Genomic DNA, 24,039 nt, shown 5'->3' with positions numbered 1-24,039 from the left:
GGAGGGAATTAAGTGAGTCTCATTGTCTGTACGCCATTACTAGTTTAGCTGGTAGACTAGAAAAGAGAAAGGTGTAAGTAACCGAACAATTTCATATTCTGTAAAGAAAGAAATGTCTCTTTGAATGACTGATATCAAATCAGAGATTTGATATCCAAATTTGTACCAAGCAAATTGTCAGAAAAGTATTCAGAAGTACATAATAAACTCCAATATTTAGGTTCATGACTATAACTCTAACATTAAAAACAGTCTGAAAAAGGCAAAAGAGGTTAAAATTCATATCACCTTACCATTCCTAAGTTCCAATTTGATATTTAATGTGCTTTATTAACTCACAAAGAGTGAAAACACACAGACGTCCTGAAGAACATGTTCTGACACTGTAACATGATTTTCTCCAGGAGTCTTTAAAAAACATATTTAGTAATGTCCAATATAATAGTGTTTAAAGATAATCATGATAGAAATTTACTCCTCAAATAAAGTTGACTCACTTTCCTAAAGTTCTGGTTTATTTTTTCAAAACTTTGGTATATTCTGTTCTTATGCCCTTGAACCCTAAAAATATTTTAGTTTAGATTTAATTTCGATTTCAATTCAACAAACATTGATTGCGTGCCTACTAGGCACTCGATTAGAGAAATAGCATGTCAGTCCCACATACTTACATCGTCTATGTCGGTGCCAAGCAGAGACCGAGAGCTTAAGTCCAGACCTTGAAGCTGGAGTCGCGCTACTTCGAGCTCAAGTGTAAGGTGTTCCGTGTGTTTCTTTTCTGCCGCCAACTTGGACTCCATCTCTGCTGTCACACTTGTCAGCTTCTGCTGCCACTGTTCATTTTCTGACAAATACTGCTTCCTGAGACAGTCAAGCTCTTCCCTTGAAGAACTTAGTAACCGTTCGAGTTCTTCGATTTCCTTATTTTTCGTAATCCCTTGACTTTCAATTTTCTCTTCTAGCTTCTTGAAGGACTGCAGGTACATCTGAGAGACGGTCCCAAGTTCTTCAACGCTCCTCACCGGGGCAGAGGGGATTTCTTTCTCAGTCAGATTCTCCTCCTCCAGACTACTGCAAGAGACCTTCTCTACACTGGACTGGTTTGCCAAAACAGTCCTGTCTAAATTATTCAAAAGGGATGTTTCTCCCATATGCTCTAAAAGATCTTTGTAAAAAGAGGATTCTATTGCATTACCTGGGCTGTCAGTCACACCAGAGAGTGACAAGGACAGAAAATGCTTCTCCCCGGGTCCTGGCATCACCTCCTTTACCAAGTCACCTTGAGAGTTTCTCAGACTCATGGACAAGACTGAATTTTCAGCCTTTAACGTGTCAATGTAGGACTGTAGCTCTGACATCTTAGAGCTCATCTGGCAGTGCTGATCGTGTAAAATTTTGTGTTCACTCTGTAAAGATGAGAATTTCTCCTGTAATTCAGCAAAGTGCATGCGAACTTCTTTGTTTGACACTGTCAAGTGCTCATAGGAATTACTGTCATCCAAAGGATTTAAGGACACAGACGTCTGCTCATCTTGCTGTTCACCAAATTCACTTTCTGGCGTTTCTTTCACGAACTCACCTTGGAGAAGTCCATTTTCGTCATTTAATATTTTAACCTCATTTACTAGTTTCCCTACCTCTTCTGCCATTTTGCTAGTTGCTGTGACACATTCTGATCTTGAGTCGTTCAGCTCAGATATGAGTTCAAGCTTTTCCACCTGCAATGCCTCACACATCTTCTCTAACTCGTCCAGCTTGTTCATTGCCGTCTGTAGAGAGCACTGCAGGTGGGCATTGTCCTGCTGACTTGTTGACAACTCGTGAAGCACTGAAATGTATTTTTCCTCTGGATCTATTTCACAGTTTCCAAGGCCACTGATATCTTGTGACTGAGTGCCTTGTTGCACATCTCCAGTTTCTAATTCTCCTCCAGTTTGTAATTCGTGCTGTAGGTACTCCTCCTTCTCACTCTCCTGAAGTTTTAATTCCATGTTTCTCACTTTAGTTTCTACTTGTGCCAGTTGCGCATTATAACTGTCTAGAGAAGCATCTTTAACTTCAAGGTCCATCGGAAGTTGAACGTAACGTGTATTTATCTTCCTCTCTGCTACTTTCACAGAGTCTTGAATTGGTTCCAATTCTAGATGCTGATGCTCATGTTTCGTCTTCATTAATTCCATCAGGTGCTCCTTCTCTTGTAATAAGGCATTAACTTCCTGTTGCATCTTACTTTGTTCTTCCTTTAAAGTCATGATTTCTTGCTTTAAGCTGTCAGCCTCCCTCTTGGAATTGCTTTGGATATCTGTAACCTCAGATCTCAGGGCTTGCTGCATTGTCTCCAACCCTAGTATTAAACTCTGGTTTCTTTCTTCAGCTAATGCTAATTGTGATACAAATGCTTGGTGTTCCCTTGCAAATGTTTCCTTTAGCTGTCCCAATTCATTTTTTCTATCTTCACAAACACTCGTGCATTCATTCAGCAAGCATTCTAATTTAGAGTTCTTTTCCTGCTCTGCTTTATATTTTTCACTAAGATCCCGAAATGCATTTCCTGTTTCTTCGCATCTTTGGAGCAAAGTAAGTCTTTCTTGTTTGTACTGGTCAGATAACTCTGAAATGCTTTTGTCTCTTTCATCTATACAGTTTGAAAAACTCTCAGTTTTCTGGAGCAAGTTCATCTTCTCTTGGGTTAAGGTTGCATTAATTTCCTTGAGAGTCCCATTCTCTTGGGTCAGCTCTTCAATGTCCTTTTTATCAAGAGAAATGATGGAACTCATTTCCTTTTTCTCCAAGCTCAGAGTTTCAGACAAAAGTTGTAGCTCCTTTAGAGATTCCTGAAGTAAATGGTTGCTCTTTTTTAATTCTTGAATCTCTGCCTGCTCAGTTTCTAACTTTTCATTCAAAAGTTGCAACTCTCTTTCCTTGCTCTCCAAGGCAGCTAAAGTTTCAACAACAACATTCTGATGAACAGAAGTGTCTTCTTGTAACTTACTAATTCGTTGACTTGTTTCAGCCACAAAACTTTGATGCATCTGTTCTGCTTTCATGAGATTTTCTTCAATTTCTCCTTTGATTTGCACCAATTCTTCACATTGCTTTTGCAGATCTGAGTTCATCTGCTTTTGAGACTCTAATGAAAATTCAAGAGAAACGACTCTGTTTTGTAACATGGATGAGCTTTTAGGACTTTGGTCTGTTTCTAAATGGCATTCGCTCCTTTCTGAAGGCACGCTTTCTTGTTCTTCAAATATATTTGCAAAGGAATTATTCACTGCGGACTGCTGTTCAAATGCCAAAAGACTTCTCTGATGAGACTCATTTGTCACCGCAGAGGAATCTCTGGATTTTAGCAGATCCCTGAGGCTCTCAGATTCAGCATGCAAGTCTTGGTAACGCTGGTTTTTGTCCATTATTTCACTTGACAGTGACTGAAGCTTATCTTCTAGATCTTCAACTTGCCTGGTAAGCTGAGAAATTTTCAAACACATATTTTCTATTTCCTTCTCATGTTTCTGATCTGAGAACTCGGCTTTCTGTTGTAGTTCTCCATAAGCTTGCTTCTGTGTCTCTGCCTCTGCAGTCTTGCTGTCTATCACATTGTGAAGGTTCCTGATCTCGACATTTAGATTTTCTCTTTCCATCTCCAATGTTCTTACCCTCTCATTGTATTCGTGACTTTTTATTTGTTGTGTCTTAAGACAGGTTTCCAAGTGATTAATTTTACTCTGCAAGCTTTCCTTTTCTGATTCCATCTGATTTAAAAGTTGTTCATTTTCACTTTTCCAGAGAGAAAACAGAGTTTTCTCTTCTTTCAATTCTTCATATTCTTTCTTCTTTAATTCCAAAGCACTCAATAAAGCTTCGGACTCTCTCTCTGTTTGGCTTAACTTTTCATTCAGTTGTTCAATGTGATGTTCCCTTTTCTTCAAAAGGTCTTGAGAACAATCTCGCTGCTTTTCCAGATCAGCCAGGGCAAGCTTCAGTTTCTCTAAAGTCAAGGAATTCTCTTGCTGATTTATTTTTTCTTGAAGATCTCTTAACATGGTTTCCTGAGAAGTATTCTTAGCTATTAAAAAAGATATTTTTTTAAGTTGTCATGATTTTAATAAATATTTATTCTACAAGAATTCTAAACTCTCAAAAAAAAAACCCAAACAAACTAACAGCTTCTCAAGTCCTGTACAAACTGGCATTACTGCCTGCATACCTCCTTGAAAACAGATCGCCTGATAATTATCTTAGCTTATATAAAGACAATGGAAAATGGTCCTTTTCAGGATGGCAGTACATTTGTTTATCTCCTTTCTCAGCAGCTTAAGAAAGTGTTGTTGTATAAAATACCAAGGGATTATTTTCCTAAGCACATGAAACTTTCTTTTATTCTTTTTCCTTGTATGTGTTTATGTATATGCATATTTTTGCCCTTTGGAAATACTTATTCAAGGAGAGAAAAGTGTGACAAGAGCAGCACTAAAATGGAAATATCTCAGGAATACTATGGAGTATTCCAGATTTCTCAGAAAAGTAAATAACGTCTTCACCATTTTAGCCAAAAAATCCATAGGATCAGGCATAAGTACTAGAGTATAAAGTGTTACAGGGAATTATACTCAATATTTTGTAATAACTTATAAGGGGAAAAAATCTGAAAAAGGATATATATGTGTGTGTGTGTGTGTGTGTGTGTGTGTATAAAACACAGTCATTGGGCTTCCCTGGTGGCGCAATGGTTGAGAGTCTGCCTGCGGATGCAGGGGACGCGGGTTTGTGCCCCAGTCCGGGAAGATCCCACATGCCACGGAGCAGCTGGGCCCGTGAGCCATGGCCGCTGAGCTTGCGTGTCTGGAGCCTGTGCTCCACAACGGGAGAGGCCACAACAGTGAGGCCCGCGTACAGCAAAACAAACAAACAAACAAACAAAAAAAACACAGTCACTGTGCTGTACACCTGAAACTGACATGTAAATCAACTATACTTCAACTAATATATATATATATATCTTAATAGTATATGGTGCTATATATTAGTAACTCTCGAGGCCTACGTGTGAGTATCACTGGGAAGCAATATCCCCCCACATCCCAGCCCCTCACAGTGAGGGTGGTGCCTGTGAAGATGAGAATCATCAGGAAGATGTCACAAACTCCATTACCACCTGTCCTCTGCCTAAAAACTCCCCTCTGCCCACTGGCCCCTGCTAGTTGAGAATAACCACACTGCTTTCATTCAACAATGATGGGAAGGCTTCCCAAGTATGTTGAGGAAGAATAAAAGTTGTGAATCTCAATAGTAGATGAAAAAGGTAGCATGTATTATAAACTCAGATGTAACTAGAAATCATTCCCATTTTTAGCCCCCTAATCTCAGTCTACATACTGAGAGTGGAAGGCTGGTGGAGATAGCGCCACAGGGGATATCAGTCCACTTCGCGTGTGAGGACCTCAAACAATGATACTGGTGACCAACACTGAAAAACGCCCTAACCCTTTCTTTTCCTATAGTTTTCTTTAAAAAAAGCTGAAGATTGACATTTCTACCTCCTGCCATGGAAAAATTGAAAGCTGTCTTAGGGAGACTGAAATTTAAAAAAGAAAACAGTCACAGAGAAGTGTGACACCCATTCCACAAGTCAGGTTAAAAGAAAGAAATCCAAGATGTGCAAATACCTCAGGGGAGAACATAAATGTAAAGAAAGACTCATTCACATTTATATATACATAAATGTGAAATGAACAGTGGATTCATTTGGTGTATACAGCATCATTCTATGGTATACAGAGAATAAGGAAATAAAATCAGTCAAGTAAGCCATCCCAAAACAATGGTCACTAAGGGCTGGGAAAACATGCATTTAACATAGGATTTTCCATTATAAGGGAAATGGTGATGGGTGAGAAGATGCGCCGTCTGGATGTAACTAACAAACACACTCGAGACACAAAATAGCACTGAGGCGAGAGACAGCCCCAACAATTTACTTTTGTGTGGAAAATATTTACCCTTCTGGTTTCAAAGTGCTGAAAACCAGGCATCTGGGGACTCAGTGTGTTCCAATAAAAAAAAAAAAAGTCCAACTATCACTCTGGAAACGAAAAAGTGGAAAAGCAAAAACTTTTTCCACATCAACTGCAGACATCTCTCTGGGAGAAGATATGGAAAAATTCAAAGAAGCTTCTAATGATATCCATCCTCCCTCATGGGAACATCAGCCTAGAGAAAGAACTCAAAAACGCTACATTTACTCACCCCTCATTTCTTCCGCAAAGTTCTGGCTCTGACTCAAACGCTGCTTGGCCTTCTTCAGTTCTTCCTCCAGGTGGCAAACTTCTCTGGCCCTTTGCTCAGACTGACTCTTAAGGAGGCTGTTTTCCCTCTTCATTTCCTAAAGCACAGGTTTAGTTAGTTATCACCCAAGCAGATGCTCAAGCAACTTAGGACTTCTGCCTTGGTGAGGGTCCCTAATGGGACTGTGTGTGTATCTCACTAGGGGAGGAATCACACTTTCCCTTTGAGCAATGAAGTTACATAGTTTTACTTCAATAAAATGATTTTATAAATAGAAGTCAAAAGCACAGAATCCAAAATGGATGATAATCTTTTTACTTCGAGAAATATATTTTTTGAACTTTCTGGATGTCCCTATGGTTGTGAAAGTGTTCGTTCGTAAGGAAAAGCCTATTTACAAGCTCCCCCAAAACACAAATGCTCCAAGTCCCCATCACACCTGAATGATCAAATATATCTTTGTGGGCTTCCCTGGTGGCGCAGTGGTTGAGAGTCCGCCTGCCGATGCAGGGGACGCGGGTTCATGCCCCGGTCCGAGAGGATCCCACATGCCGCGGAGCGGCTGGGCCCGTGAGCCGTGGCCGCTGAGCCTGCGCGTCCGGAGCCTGTGCTCCGCAGCGGGAGAGGCCACAACAGTGAGGCCCGCGTACCGCAAAAAACAAACAAACAAACAAAAAAAACCAAAAAAAGTATATATATATATATATATATACACACACATATATATTTGCAAAGTTCTGAGGTGCTAACGAACCAAAAAATTCACGTGACAAATTTTGATGTTTCGTTATAAAACCATCTTAAGGTTCACTATTATGGGAATGTCTTTATGAGTAAAATTACCTTTAATAAATGTTCATTAAGAAAGTCTGCAATGTAAAGATGTTGGAATGGGCATTATGAAAGATGCAGCTACAAATTAAGAGAGTCTCTGCCCCCAGGACCAGGTACCCGCCAGTGGGGTACGATGTAATACTAATCACTTAATACACACCAAGATGCACTACATCCTCAAGAGAGATGAAGTGTCCTATGGGAAGTCAGAGGGCTGGAGCATGGAAGAATTAATTCTAGGTGGAGGAATCTGAGATTTCACAGTGAAAAAAGGTCCTTTGGGTACCTGATTAAATGAAGGACCCATGCATCGATGTGCCATAGAGTAGCAGAGACACATATGCAGCCCCATACTATTTTCTAGGGAGATCTGTCTATTTTTCTGAGTCTTAAAATGAAGCAATATTTTCATGCTGAATAAAAATGCTTCTTATTAACCACATGACTTGCATAATAAATATTATAAATCCTCTATCCATATTCCTCAACCTGCTGTTCAACCTTCAGTGACATTACTGGTAAGCTGATAAGTATTTCAACCTATATTATATGCCACCCTCTGGACCACTGGGAATTGGCATGTATCATTACAAACTGACAGAATCAAGCAACTCCAATCCTTGGTGGTGGTGGTGGGGGGGATTCATAAGCCTGACTTTAAAACACACACACACACACACACTTAAAAAATATCCCTCTGAAAAGCTGAAAAGTAGGGGAAATTTTTTAATCTTAAAGAAACAATTAAGACCCATCCTCCAAAACCCTACTGCACTGTTGGAAAACAGATGGCCCTGGCAATTCAGTGCTGGAAGCCTGCCTTCAATTATCAGTCTGGTTACTACCAGCAGATGGGTACCAACGTAGCAAAGCCAAATTCAAGAAGAGGGAGAATCTGGCTGGTAGAAAGTACTTGAAAACTTACTGGCAGCTGCTGTGCTCATGTATATATGTTCATTTCATCATCAAAATAAGACAGAGTCCGTTGTAGTTATATTTCTGTCTCCTTTGTCCTGATCCTACCTCCCTTCCATGAGCTCAACTGACAAGCTATCAAATTAAGAGATCAACCAGAACTAAAAGCCCGCTCCAACTCATCTCAAGACTGACGTTCATACCAGTCATTGTGAAATTCTGCAAAGAATGATCACTGAAGTGCAATGATGTTACTGACTTAAACTAGCATCATTCAACTAGAGAATCTATAATCGCTTGTTTGCTCTTCAGGCTCCAAAATAATCACCACTCAAATGAGATCACAGATGTGAAAGGAAAAATACCTTAACGTACTTTAACAAGGGTAATGGAGCATTATCAGTAGTGTTTCTTCCTAAAATTTAACAGCAGCTAGACGTGTGTGATCAATGCTAAGATCAGCTAAATGAGCTCAACATAAGAGAGTAACTAGAATGCAACCATCTGAGTTGACTTAGCATTTTTATTTTGCAACTTATATTTACTACCCTAAAAAAAAATCATCAAATCAAATGGCACGTACATCTGGAGGCGTGACAAGAAAGCTGACAAGACACTGTATGCAAAGCTGGGTGCATCCCAGTAGGAGGAAGGAAGGTGAAAAGGAGGAGAAGAGGTGGGGAGGGACCCCAGGAGGGAGGGTGCAACTTATGTTTATGTGTCTGTTCGTCTCTATCCATGTCTGTGTATAACTGGAGACATTTAAATGAATACTAAGCTCAATGAAAAGATTAACAAGTCTTTGTCTATTCTGGCAGTAGTTCCATAAATACTTGTTTCAAATGAAGAAATGTTCAGCCAATCCTGGGACCCAGCAGGCTTATCATGCTATGGCTATGGCCAACCCAAGAATTTTAAAAAGCCAGAATTTAGAAAATGAACATCTGAAAATGGAGCTGTAGGCTGCCACCCATCAGCAATTCATTTTCTGCACAGCTTACAGCCACTTAGGACTTGACTGGGTGGCTCATTGCCAACGATGCGTTAAGCATACAAGGATATATTCTCCTAGGCAGCTCTTGCAACCTCACATGATTTGCAGAGTTGGGCACTAGTCTGGAAAAACACAACAAAAAACCCTATAACCACAAGCCAGCCTTAGAGCTTAGTGAGCAATTCCAGCCAGATCAACTTTGGTTTAGGAGCAACCAGGGAAGCATCATTTCCTAGGACCAGACAAAACAAATTTCAGTTACTGTGTGGCATTTCATGATCCCATCCATGAATGAAGCTTAATACGTCCCCTGCTGGGCGAAGTCTATATGGTGAACCAGGGATGGATGCAAAGGATGTGTTTTTCCCCTTCCACCTCATCATTCTTGCCTGCCAGACCAGGCCCCTTACCGGACCCTGTTGTAATACAGGTCCCTACGCTCGGGAAGGTCCCCAAGCAAGTGTTCCCTCATTTTGGCAGTCAAACGATGGTATATGATTGCCTAACCCCAATGCTATGGGGTTGGCACTGGATGCTGGATGAGCAGCTTATCTAAACCTTCCATTCACTTTGATACTAAATGCTAACTTTACCCTTGATTGGGCCATTAAATCACATTTCCACTACTGATAATTTCTCACTGTGAGCAGCATATTAGTTTGCTAAACATGGACAAGGAAAATTTCAGTACAACTGTCTCATTTTTTTGATATCCAAAACCTATAAGCGTGCTAAACTTGTTTGTACTTATAATTAGATACAGAAAGATACCCAGCACGATAAGACTAGAATGGGCTGCAATTTTATATGTGAAAAATCTCAAATGCCCTTTCCTTTGCCCAACCTTTCTGTGCCTATGGGTGAGAGCAAACAGTGGTAGCATCAAAAAGTTACAACAGTTGTGAAGACCAAAGAGCCCTTATGTGCTTGCCGGGCACGGATCTAAACATTTGACACACAATATTTACGTTAATCATTAATGCAGCTCTGGAGGGTTAGTATTAGTCCCCATATGCAGATGAGGGAAGTCAGACTCAGAAATGGTAATCACTGTCCCCAGGTCACACAGCAGGGAGGTGGCAGAAAAGTGATGCAATTTCAGATCTCGCTCACTTTAAAGTCACCAAAATTGTACCTACAAGTTATACCACCAGTCTAACTGGGTAAATTGCTTTTCTGATTCCAATCCCAATTCAAACTGCAAGAGCCAGCGAAACCCTTTGAATTCTTGATATCATCCTCAAAAGAAGGCACACACACAAAAATGTAAGTTAAAGACAAATACTAAATGAATTCCCTGGCCCTGAGCTACACACCTCCAATGACTGCCCTCACTGGACACAGAAATCAATGAAATATTAAGTGCAACATGACGGGCATTTAGCTAGAGTTCATGGTGGACAGCTCCACAGCTGACAAACCAGGCCCTGCAGGGATGCATGAGTCTTCAGAAACACCTGCAAGAAATGTCCAGCCCACTATGGAGCCTTCGCCAAGCAAACCGTTTGCAAAGTGTTTGGACCCTCTTAACCAGTCGATCGATTTTACAAAATGTTTCCACCAGGCAGCCAGTGGAGTCGCGGGAGAGTTCCTGGCTGAAAGGGAAGCTCACAGAGGGAGGAGTTCAGTGCCAGTCTGCCTGTGGAAATGTTAGCAGAAGCATCTGTTGGTTGGTCCCCACTGGCCAAACGGCGAACATTTGTTTTGCTGAAACAAACGGTTTCATTTAAAAACGTTTGCTGATGAAACCATCATCTGATATGAAGTTTTCTTCCACTCGGGTTTCTGGGGCCGTGGCCTCCTCTCTCCAGCAGTATTACCCCTCTGAGGCTATAGCTGCTTTAACAACCTCTTCTTTGCTACTGACAGACGTTCTGATTTTATAACCATAATACACTCCTTGAAGCTGAGGGGATAAATATATTTAGACTTGCCTCACCTGGATAAATCACTGTTCTTTACAGAGAACTTAAAAAACAAACAAACAAAAAAAACCGTACAATCTAAAAAGTAATTGCAAAATAGTTAAAAGATTAGTGAAAACAAATTCTTTCCTGTGACATTTGCTGGAAAAGAAACCCCTAATGTTCTGCGGTGCTTTTTCATAAAACTACAATGTAGATTTATGACTCTATTCATACTGTTTCAGTCTATTAACTGTCCCTAAATGGTTCTTAATTAAGCCCTTTAAAATAAACTCCAAGCAACTAAATATATTCAGAGAGAAGCAAATTAAAGTAAGTACGGGGACCTCCCTGTTGGCGCAGTGGTTGAGAATCCGCCTGCCAATGCAGGGGACACGGGTTCGAGCCCTGGTCCGGGAAGATCCCACATGCTGCGGAACAACTAAGCCCATGTGCCACAACTCCTGAGCCTGCACTCTAGGGCCCACGAGCCACAACTACTGAGCCCGTGTGCCACAACTACCAAAGCCCGTGTGCCTAGAGCCCATGCTCCGCAACAAGAGAAGCCACCACAATGAGAAGCCCGAGCAACGCGACGAAGAGTAGCCCCCGCTTGCCACAACTAGAGAAGGCCCGTATGCAGCAACAAAGACCCAACACAGCCAAAAATAAATAAATAAATAAAGTTAAGTACAGATAAAATCCTATTGGTAGAAGCAACATCAGGGTACGCCCTGTACTCCGTGCCATTGGGAAACCTCACCCACAATTTTGTATCATTACCATGACTCTCCAGAGACACCGTCATGGGAATTTTCTGGTGATCAAGTGGTTAAGACTCCGTGCTTCCACTGCAGGAGGCGCGGGTTCGATCCCTGGTGGGGGAAGTAAGATCCCATATACCATGCAGCATGGTCAAAAAAAAACAACAAAAAAACCCAGCAAAGACACCATCACCCATGTCTGCACACACTCAACATGAAAGTTAATGTTGACTGCTGAAGCCAGAGTAATACAATTTACAATTACTTGAGGTTTTTATAACAATATTAAATCTAGAAACTCTTTATCTGTAAAAAATTTTATATTTAAGTCTATCACTTTGTACAAGGTTTTTAATATTTGATGATGCAAAAGCCAACCCTTGGAAAAGGGATTTAAATTATACCTCCCATCACCAGTTTTGTTTCTTTCCATTTAGAAAATCCCTTGCTTTCTTCCATCCTTCCACCTCACAGGTGGTCTAAAACAATCTTAAGAAAAAACAAAAGAGTTGTACATGGTCTTAATATAAGTCATGCTTTCCTATAATTGCTAGATGTATATTAGTAAGTTATATCAGAATAGAAAGTGAAAAAAAAAAAACCACATGTTCTATGTCATAGATTTTATACAAAACACTGTAATATATACTTCTGGCAAATTAAAAACTAAAATGTAGCTATAATAAACTACTAGAAAATGGTATAGAAATTCTTTAACCCTCCCACTTCCTCCTGTACAGAAGTTGACAAATACTCTTCTCTACCCCTCACTTACCTCACTGCTTCTCCTCAGCTCATTTTCCTTGGTCTGACTCGCCTGTAAGGTCTGTTCAGTTCTACTGAACTTTTCCTTAAACTCTTCCAATTTTTTTTCCAGCTGGTGCTTTACAGATGTGACCTACAAGTAGAAAACAAAGCAAAGCTTCCTTTTTCTTTACTTTTTAAATAACTATGTATTCTTAAAGAATAAAAAGGTCATGGAATATAATAATTGATATCATCTATTTTGGTTGAGACCCACTATACATAACAGCTTAATAAGGCCCTAGAAGTTGAACTTCAAATACCGTCATGTCAACCTGTGACATTACTTGGCAGCAGCATATGTCGATGAAAAAGGCTGGGTTTGAGGAGGAAGCCACAAGGAAAACAATTAACCACAAAAAAATAAAACAACTAAATAGTAATAAACTAATTTTAAAAAATGAGATAAGAAATAACAAAAATTGAGAAAACAAACTGGGAGAACACATTTGCAATAAATACAACAGAATAAAAACAATATTTCCAAAATACAACACATAAAGCATATCTATGATTCAATATACAAAGAGGCAAGCCCATTTAAAAAAAGAGCAAAGGACAGAAACAGAAATGTTATACAAAAGATACAAATGGCAAATCACCTTCTGAAAGAAATAACCTCAATGGTAATCAAGAAAGTGTGAATTGGGAATTCCCTGGCAGTCCAGCAGTTAGGACTCTGCGCTTTCACTGCTGAGGGCCCATGTTCAATCCCTGGTTGGGGAACTAAAATCCCACAAGCCTCAGGGCGCGGCCAAAAAAAAAAAAAAAGAAAAGAATGAATGACCACATTGCTTCTTCTGACAGTATAAAGCTCTGGATATCTAGTGCTTCCACATTGCAGATAGAGCAGGAAACTAAACAGACGAGATCCTGTCCTCGTGGAAAGATCTGAGTGATGGAAGGAAGATAATATCTTTCTTAATTAATTAATTAATTTATTTTAGGCTGCATTGGGTCTTCGTTGCTGCGTGCAGGCTTTCTTTTTAGTTGCGGTGAGTGGGGGCTACTCTTCGTCGCAGTGCGTGGGCTTCTCATTGCGGTGGCTTCTCTTGTTGCAGAGCACGGGCTCTAGGCGCACGGGCTTCAGTAGTTGTAGCATGCAGACTCAGTAGTTGTGGCTCGCGGGCTCTAGAGCGCAGGCTCAGCAGTTGTGGCACACGGGCTTAGTTGCTCCACAGCATGTGAGATCTTCCCCGGACCAGGGTTCGAACCCGTGTCCCCTGTATTGGCAGGCGGATTCTTAACCACTGCACCACCAGGGAAGCCCCAGAAGATAATATTTAAATAAACAAATAACTCTATTATATGTCAGGTGATAGACCACATGGAGAAAAATAAAGCAAGGTAAAGAAACAGAAAGTACCTGAGGGCAAGGGTCTATGTAGTGACCACGGGAAGATGTCATTCATAATGTGACACTGGAGCAGCAAGGCTTCAGATAGTGAAGGCTCACACCCTACAGATCTGTCTGGGGACAGAGCACCCCCAAGAGCAAAGCCCAAAGCTGCCACTTGCTGGGTGTGTCCCCCCACGGCAAGGAGGCCATGTGGACAGGTAAGCAAGGGGAGAGTGGGAGATGGGGTGAGCGGGTAAGGTGGTGGGAAGGCCACCTCGGCTCCTGCATACATTTGGAACGACCCGACTCTTACTCTGAGAAATGGGGAGTAACTGCAGACTTCTGAGCAGAGGAGTGACATGATCTGACCAATACTTGAAAAGACTCCCTCTGGCTGCTGATTGAAAACACACTGAGGAGGAAGGGTGGAAGCAGGGAGACCAGTTAGGATGCTGGTACAGAAACCCAGGTGAGAGATGATGTGTCTTAGACCACATATAGAGCTGGAGATGGTGAAAGCAGTCAGATCCAGTATAAAACATAAAGACAGAGAAATCAGGTTTATTCTTAGCAGGGAGGTATGGGGCACATGAAAGGTTTCTGGGGTAGCCAACAAGATTCTATCCTCTGACATATATAATGGTCACAAGAGAGGCATGCCTTATAGTAATTTATTGTTGTACGTTTGTTCTATATAGATTTTGTGTTCTAACACACAAAAAAGTTTATACTATTCATATAATACACACATATACTCATGCATGCAAATATACATATGCACAGATATACACAAATACACATGCACACACACACGTGTGTGTGTGTGTGTGAATAAATAAAGGTAGAGCCAGCAGAGTTTTAATGGATTACTTTGAGGTGTTGAGAGGAAAAGAGGAGGTGAAGATGACACTGAGGTTTTAGACTGAGAGATGTGAAGAATGGAATTGCTATTTACTGGGACAAGGAAGACTAAGCAAAGAACAAGTCTGAAAAAAGTTGGAGTTCCATTAATAACATGTTTCAAGTGTGAGACGACTATTACATGTGTGACTGGAAATATGAGATGCACACCCACAAGTCTGAAATTCAGACCAGACATCCAGGCTGGAGATATAAACATGGGTGTCATCATCACATGGATGACACAGAAAGCCATAAAAGCAGATGAGATCATTTGTGCAGGGAGTGTTAAATAAGTAAATTATAATTTTCAGTGCTTTGACTATTTGGAAGCATAAATACTTGGGATAGCTCCCAGATGGTGGCATGACCAAGAACCACTGGAATATCAGAGACGCCCACAGACCTTCAGATCTGAGATCCTCACTTACTGCCCTCCTTCTCTAAACAAGAAAACCCAGACCCAGAAAGGTTCAGTTTGCTCTCCACTTTGATATGTAAGGAAAGTGAGGATAGAGCTTTTTTTTTCTTTCTTTAAAGGTATCGTATGTCCGCTGTGGTATAGAAATGACATGTATTAAAAAGGGGGTGGGGAGGTTAAGGAGGAGGGAGAAATCAGTTAGCACCCTACTTTATCCAGTTCAGCCTGGAGGATGTTGTGCATGTTCTTGGCTTGCTGTAGCTCCTGGGTGAGCTTGGCTTTCGTCTGAGTGAACTCTTGGTCCAGGGTTTGGAAGGAACGCTGTTGACGGGAGAGCTCCTAAAAAGCAAAAGACAAATGCATCAAACTGATGCTGGTTAACAAGGGAGATCCTAGGGCGAGACCCATTCTTCCCCCAGGCAATGCTCTTCTGTAAGAGCAGAAGATTATGGGAGCCGGTCTGCGACTACCTGATGATTGATATAGGCAGCCTTAGCACGGGTCCCGGGCATCAGATCCGGGTCTCTGAGAGGAAGAGGAAGGAGTCCGCCAGGAGAACACATGGAAACTGGCCTGTTCCCGCCTCATCCCCGACTTAAATGAATCACCTTTGTTCTGAAGTATCCAGGGGCAAAAGAGTAGAGCCGAGCTGTAGCCGGTCACAACTCGGCTAAGAAATCAACACACTCAAAAATGGAGTTTAAAATGTCAAATAGCTTATGCCACTGACCACTGAGAATGACAGGAAGGAAATGCCACCAATTAACTTGGATAATCACACAGGGACACCAGGTTAACATTTCCAGTCACTCTCATTGAAAGACTATAGACCCATTTCAAGGCTAACTCACCTGAAACTGATACCAAGCCTTATGCAAGGGCATCTTCAGCCCTAATTTGTCTGCCAACTTCATTCCCCTCCCCATCAATTACCTTCCTAATGTATTTGCCAACTCACAGCCTTTAAAAACACCTGGTGAATGTAATACAATTTCCTTTGCAACACAGAGTGTTTGAAATAAGAAATGCAATCCTTTCCTACTTGGTGTCAAATTTCAAACAAATCACAAAATGTGGATAAAAAAGAACATTCTAAGTCCCTTCTCCAGTCAAAAACTAAAAGATGGAAAAGTGTGAAGGAAAATATAGTGCCTTTTCCGCACAAAGCATTTCCCCTCTAGTGGAACATCCCAAATAATGACAGACACTCCTCTTTTCAAATGATCAAACTAGGAAATGCAGACAAGAGCCTTCTGGACAAACTCCTCATGAATCCATTTACCTTACCTCTTGGAACTCTTTTTCTTTTTCCTTGATTTTCTGTTCCAGAGAACATCTGGCACTCTCTGCATTTTGACGCTGACAACTCAAATCTTCAGTCAATTTTTTCAGTTTTTGCTCCAAAGCAATACACTAACAACAAATTAAGACACTCAGTACAAAACAAAATTATTCTTGGAAAGAAGCAAACATTTTGAATTTTAGAAAAATTAGTCCCATGATCTGGTTCAAGTTTAACATAGTGTTTTGACATTTTTATTTCATAAAAAGTTGGGTTTAAAACAATTAGTCAAGTACCAAAACCATTACAATTATTTTAGCACACATAAAATTTATATTTGGGAAATATTAGCAAGGATGTAAAGCATTAGACCATTTAAATAAATACTTCATAACTTGTGCCATGAAAAAAGAAATCAGCATGTCTGAATAATGATTCACCTAATGTTTTTTTGTATTTGCTTTTTTTTTAAGAAGATGTTGGGGGTAGGAGTTTATTTATTTTTGCTGTGTTGGGTCTTCGTTTCTGTGCAAGGGCTTTCTCTGGTTGTGACAAGTGGGGGCCACTTTTCATGGCGGTGCACGGGCCTCTCACTATCGCGGCCTCTCTTGCTGCGGAGCACAGGCTCCAGACGCGCAGGCTCAGTACTTGTGGCTCACGGGCCTAGGTGCTCCGCGGCATGTGGCATCCTCCCAGACCAGGGCTCGAACCCGTGTCCCCTGCATTAGCAGGCAGATTCTCAACCACTGCGCCACCAGGGAAGCCCTCACCTAATGTTTTGTTGCACGGGAATGAGAGGTTAAAATGCAGTGATGTTGGGCTTCCCTGGTGGTGCAGTGGTTGAGTCTGCCTGCTGATACAGGGGACACGGGTTCGTGCCCCGGTCCGGGAGAATCCCGCACGCCGCGGAGCAGCTGCGCCCGTGAGCCATGGCCGCTGAGCCTGCACGTCCGGAGCCTGTTGCTCCGCAACGGGAGAGGCCACAACAGTGAGAGGCCCGCGTACCGCAAAAAAAAAAAGCAGTGATGTTGACCTGCGTAATTTAGAGGCTATAAAATAACCAGAGGGTACCCATTATCCTCATATGATAGTGTTTTTCAAGGACAACAGATTTTGTGGGAAACTTAAATATTAATATGCATCTTTCCACAATGCTCCCACTATGCCATTTTAAATGTCTGGAGGTTCACAGCACTCCAAAGAATATCACAACGGGTTTTAACCAAGCTGCCAAAGGCAACATGAAGAACATGCATTTGCCTTTTTACATAGCTAGTTATCTTTTTTTTTTAATTGAAGTATAGTTGATTTACAATGTTGTTAGTTTCAGGTGTACAGCAAAGTGATTCGGTTACACACACATACACATATGTTCTTTTTCAGATTCTTTTTCATTATAGGTTATTACAAGATATTGAATATAGTTCCCTGTGCCTTACAGTAGGTCCTTACTGTTTACCTATTTTATATATAGTAGTGTATATCTGTTAATCCCAATGTATCCCTCCTCCCACTCTCCCCTTTATAACCATAAATTTGTTTTGTATGTCTGTGAGTCTGTTTCTGTTTTGTAAGCAGGTTCATTTGTATCATTTTTTAGATTCCACATATAAGTGATATCAGGTGATATTTGTCTTTCACTGTCTGACTTACTTCACTTAGTATGATAAGCTCTAGGTCCATCTATGTGGCTGCAAATGGCATTATTTCATTCTTTTTTATGCATAGCCAGTTATCTCTAAAATAATTTTTAAAACATGAACTACATCAAAATTTAGGATGCTCTTCTAAAATTAAATCTTCAAGTGTTAAAACCCATTCCTCTGATGCTTCCCTGTGGTGTTCAAATCCTTGAACTGCCCTACAAAGCAACTCTAACTTCCCAGGAAAGAATAAGAACAACTCACATTAGTGGGGGAGAATTCCTGTTCCAAAAGAAATGTGCCCCAATTTGGCAAATCTCTCCACTAATGTATTTCTCTGAGACTCATTATAGTCCGATTTAGAACTATTAGAACTATTAGAAATTTAACAGAGAATTCAGAGGAAACGAAAACATTATGTAAGACTTTCCTGGAAGACCAGACACCAACTATTAACTAACCAAAGATGAAAAGATAAAGCTGGTCTGATTTTGCAAATATCATAACTTTAAAATACCGGATTCAAAAAGTAAAATATTGAGCAGTTGTTCAAATTAATCCACTGCTTTGAACATTAAGACACCTTTGTCATTAACCTTATTGTTCTTGAATTTTTAAATCCCTAAGGAAAAGTATGAAAGAAATTATTTCTAATAATAATAAATATGAACTCAACAAATATGTCTAGCACCATGCTAGGCACTGGGGATATAGCAGTAAACTACTCAGACAAAAATCATTGCCTAAATGATGGTCTAAAATTTTGACAGGGACTTCCCCAGTGGCACAGTGGTTAAGACTCTGCGCTCCGAATGCAGGGTGCCCAGGTTCAATCCCTGGTCAGGGAACTAGATCCCACATGCATGCCGCAACTAAGAGTTCACATGCCACAACTAAGGAGCCTGTGTGCCACAACTAAGGAGCCAGTGAGCCACAACTAAGGAGCCCCTGAGCCGCAACTAAGGAGCCCGCCTGCCACAACTAAGACCCATCACAACCAAATAAATAAATAAATATAAAAAATGAAATAAAATAAAATTCTGACAATTTTCAGGGGGAAAAAAAACATGCATGGCCCAGTAGATGAATGAACCCTTGGCACCCTCTGCTGGCACTCCGTCAAACTGCAACATATTCCACTATAGGATCTCAGGATCAATCAATTCTTTCTTATTAGAAACAGTAGCTTAAAAAAGAGCCTTTAAGAGTAATTTATATTTTATTTAGATTATTTTTTATGCTGATATTTATGATGCACAATCCATGTGCAAGTACCTGGCCACTAGGTGTCATGAATGCTCCATAATACTCTAAAAAAGGGTCCAGAGCTCAAGTCCTTTAAAAATATACAGCATATGACCCTGGAGACTCAGTGCTCTGGGCCAATGAGCTTTTAGCTGTAAAATACGGGTGCTGAAGTCTAGCTTTGCTGCCAGCCCCAGCACTCTGTTTCTACATGAGTTCAAACCTTGCATCCCACACGGTTTGTAAATACTTGGAAAACAAGCATACGAGAAACAGCATATGTTCACTAAAGCACATGGTATTGATTTTGGCTAAATTAGCTCCATTTTATTTAATAGGTAGTTCTAATGGTACATCAGGGAATAGCATAAACAAAGCATAATCTGATTTCAGCAACATATTGGACAAGGTCATATTATCTTTAGAGACAAGATGGAGAAAGGTGGACTGAATTTTCAGTTAGGTGGGTTTGTAATTTACAGGAAGAAAATGGAATACAAAAAGCATTGAACGAATGAGTCTTAAGAACTTGGAGAAGAGCCTCCAACAAAAAGAAAGCCAGAGCTATATTCTCAGCACTGTCCTAGTCAAAAATTCTAATTCATGATCTGGTAAGAAGAGACTTCATCAAATATGCTAGTCAGTACAAGGATTTGGTGACCTTGTCACACCAAAACCAACAAGACAAAATGTAAAAGGATAAGTATAATTCTCTTATATGAGAAGGCGTGACTTGGCAGAAATGCAACTGAAAATGAGCTTCACTGACAAGGAACTTTATTGATATAATAATAACAATTATTATTATAAGTTCACCATGTGCCAGGCACTATATGCCAAAACCTTTATAAAAATTATCACAGGTACTTCCCTGGTAGTCCAGTGGTAAAGAATCTGCCTTCCAACGCAGGGGACGCGGGTTCAATCCCTGGTCAGGGAACTAAGATCCCACATGCCGTGGGGCAACTAAGCCCACGTGCCACAACTATTGAGCTTGCGTGCCTCAAAGAGAGAGCCCACGTGCCACAACTAGAGAGAGAAAACCCGCACACCACAACTAGAGAGAAGCCTGTGCACCACAACGAGAGAAACCCAAGCAGACCACACGCCGTAACGAAAAGATCCCACATGCCTCAACAAAGACCCCGTGTGCCGCAACTAACATCCAATGCAGCCAGAAAAAACAAGGAAAATAAATAAATAAATATTTTAAAAAAATTATCACAAACTTTACAGCAATCCTATGACAAAGCCATTATTATTAACACCATTTTATTGATTAGGACACTGAAGTTCAGAAGTTAATTAAATAGCTCCAAAGCAACACAATTGGGATGTAGTAGAGCCAGGGTTTGAATCCAAGTCTTTCTAACTTAGAAAACCAAATTACAAACCCAGACTGCACAAAGAGAATAAATATATGGATCAAGGGAGATCATGTTCCTTCATACATCTAAGCCATAGTTACCAAGAATTTCTTGGTGCAAAGCACTGCACTAGAAGAATTCTAAAAATGAACCTGGACTACCACTTCCAGGTAGATGGAAGAGATGAACATTTCCCTCTACCTCCCACCAAGAATAATCCAAAACCTTGCACATTACATTAAAACAAACATAAAAAAGCTCTGAAAAAAGAGAAGAAAGAAGATTAACAAGAGACTTTGGAGCCCAAGGAAAAACAAGACAGTGCTGAAAGAAAAAAACTGTTAACCTTTAGAATCCTATACCCTGCAGAAATATCTTCCAGGAATGAGGAGGAAATCAAAACATTCCCAGACAAAAGAAAATTTAGAGGATTTGTAACTACTCTAAAAGAATGGTTAAAGGATGTTCTCTAAACAGAAAGGAAATAATGAAAGAAGGAAATATGGAAGGAATCATGAAGGAAGGAACAATAAGTTAATGAACAATAAACATATATACAATAGGCTTTCCATCTCTTCTTCAGTTTTCTAAATTACGTTTGACAAGTGAAGCAAAAATTATAACACTGTCTGATGTGGTTCTAAATGTATGTAGAGAAAACACTGAAGGAAATTATACTATAAATGGAGGAGGGTATAAGGACAAAAAGAGAAGTAAATTTTCGATAATTTATTAGCGTTGATAGAATGACAACACCAATAACCTGTGATAAATTGTATGCATATATACATTATCTAAAACAATCATTATAAAACTCTACCAAGAAATACACTCAGAAACGCTATCAATAATTCAAAAGGGAATTCTAAAAAGTGTTCAAGTAACCTACAGGAAGGCAGGAAAAATGAAAGAGAAATGAAAAATGAAAGAAATAAAAAACAAAAAATAAGATGGAAGACTTAAGCCATGACATATCAATAATTACATTGAATATCAGTGATCTAAATACACTAATTAAAAGACAGATAGTGTTTCTAAAAGGGAATAGTGTTTTAAAAGAGTGGATTAAAAAATACGACCCAACTATACGCTGTCCACACAAAACTCACATTAGGCCTATTTTTTAATTTATAGTTAGGTCATACTTTTTAATTTAATAGCATAGATAGGCTGAAAGTAAAAAGACAGAAAGAAATACATCTTGAAACATAAATCAAAGGAAAGCTACAGTGGCTATATTACTACCAGATAAAGTAGACTTCAGAATAAAAAAAATTACCAGAGACACTGAGGGCTATTGCATAATGATAAGGGTCAATCCACCAAGAAGACATAGCAATCCTAAATGTGTATGGACCAAACTACAGAACTGCAAAATAAGTGAAGCAAAAACTGATAGAACAGAAAGGAGAAATAGACAAATCAACAATTATGGGAGACTTCAATATCCCTCTCTCAACAATTGCTAGAGCAACTAGACAAGAAATCAGCAAAGATACAGAGGAATTCAACAAAGAACGTTAACCAACAGGAGCTAATGACACTTTTAGAACATTCCATCCAACAACAGAATATACATTTTTTTCCAAGTGCCTATGAAACATATACCAAGATAGACCATATACTAGGCCATAAAACCCCCACAAATTTAAAAGACCTGAAATCATAAAGTATATTCTCTGAACACAGTGGAATCAAACTAGAAATCAATAACAAAAAGAGAAAAAGCTCCAAACACTTGGAAACTAAACAAGGTATTTCTGAATAATCAATGAGCCAAAAAGGAAGTTCCAAGAAAAAAAAATTTTTTTAGTACATTAAAGAATAAAAATTACAATACAATATATCAGGGACTTCCCTGGTGGTGCAGTGGTTAAGAATCCGCCTGCCAATGCAGGGAACACGGGTTCAAGCCCTGGTCTGGGAAGATCCCACATGCTACGGAGCAACTAAGCCCATGCACCACAACTACTGAGTTTGTGCTCTAGAACCCACGAGCCACAACTACTGAGCCTGCATGCCACAACTAGTGAAGCCCATGTGCCTAGAGCCTGTGCTCTGCAACAAGAGAAGCCACCACAATGAGAAGCCCACGCACTACAACAAAGAGTAGCCCCTGCTCCCCGCAACTAGAGAAAGCCTGTGCACAGCAACGAAGACCCAATGCAGCCAAAAATAAATAAATAAATGTTTTTAAAAATTATTTAAAAAAATACAATATATCAAAATTTGCAGAGCACAGTTAAAGCAGTACTGAGAGGGAAATGTATAGCATTAAATGTCTGCATTAGAAAAGAAGAAGTCTCAAGTCAGTAAGCTAAGCTCCCCACCTCAACAACCTAGAAAAAGAAGAGCAAAATAAACCTAAAGCAAGCAGAAGGAAATAACAGAGAGGAAAAAAAATTTAAAAATCAATGAAATTGAAAATAGGAAATAGAGAAAAATCAATGAATTAAAGAGCTGACTCTTTGGTAAGATCAATAAAAGAGCAACAAAACTGTCAAATTCCTAGCAGTACTGACAAAGAGAAAAATAGAGAAGACACAAATATCAGAAATGAACAGGGAATAAACCTGACCTACAGACATCAAAAGAATAAGGAAATACTATGAACTCCACATGCACAAATTTGACAATTTAGATGAAATTTCCTCTAAAATCACAAACTAACCCAACTCATCCAATGTGAAGTAAATAATTTTAATAGCTGTGTAACTATTTTAAAAATTGAATTTATAATTTTAAATCTCCCAAAAAAGAAATCTCCAGGCCCAGATAGTTTCATGGAGAATTCTACCAAATGTATAAAGATGAAATAACACCAATTCTGCACAATCTCTTCCGAGAAGAGAAGGGAATGCTTCCCAATGCATTTTATGAAGCTAGTATATTACCTCTGATACAAATACCAGACAAAGACAGTACAAAAAGAGAAAACAGTTGAACAACATCCCTCACAAATATAGACACAAGAATCCTTAACAAATTATTAGCAAATAAAAGTCAGAAATATATAAAATGAATTATACACCAAGACCAAGTATGGTCTATTCCAAGGATGAAAGACATTCAAATATCTGAAAAGCAATCATTGTAACCCATTATATTAACAAGGTATTATTTTATATAACTACACGAATCTATAATTATCTTAAAATAAAAAGGATTAATTTGAAAAAAAAGAAAGACAGAAAGAGCCTGTTCCCAGGAAGCAAATAGAAGATACAGGTCTACCTACTACAGTGGTTTTTACCTAGAGATTTTATTAAAGGTAAATTCCATAGGCCCACTTCAGACATGAGTCTAAGAAGATTAATTCTGCAAGGTTCTCAGTGATTCTGA

At 39.7% G+C, this 24,039-nt stretch overlaps 1 protein-coding gene across 2 annotated transcripts in view; it reads right to left on the bottom strand.

Moving 5' to 3' along the window:
• Window positions 1–24,039, bottom strand: part of CENPF (centromere protein F) — a 59,693-nt gene that overhangs the window by 20,179 nt on the left and 15,475 nt on the right. For both annotated transcript variants that reach the window (XM_029230589.1, XM_029230590.1), the window contains exons 8-12: window positions 16,448–16,573; window positions 15,371–15,499; window positions 12,472–12,594; window positions 6,247–6,382; window positions 672–4,066 (exon numbers count right to left, since the gene is read on the bottom strand). In XM_029230589.1, the coding sequence (XP_029086422.1) occupies window positions 672–4,066; window positions 6,247–6,382; window positions 12,472–12,594; window positions 15,371–15,499; window positions 16,448–16,573 (3,909 nt within the window). The remainder of the gene's footprint in view (window positions 1–671; window positions 4,067–6,246; window positions 6,383–12,471; window positions 12,595–15,370; window positions 15,500–16,447; window positions 16,574–24,039) is intronic.

Source organism: Monodon monoceros, unplaced genomic scaffold, assembly GCF_005190385.1.
Source record: "Monodon monoceros isolate NGI ecotype Baffin Bay Population unplaced genomic scaffold, NGI_Narwhal_1 Super_Scaffold_18, whole genome shotgun sequence".
Classification (NCBI taxonomy): Eukaryota; Metazoa; Chordata; class Mammalia; order Artiodactyla; family Monodontidae; genus Monodon; species Monodon monoceros.
The sequence above is the reverse complement of the archived record's forward strand: the minus strand, read 5'-3'. Positions and strand labels throughout refer to the sequence as shown.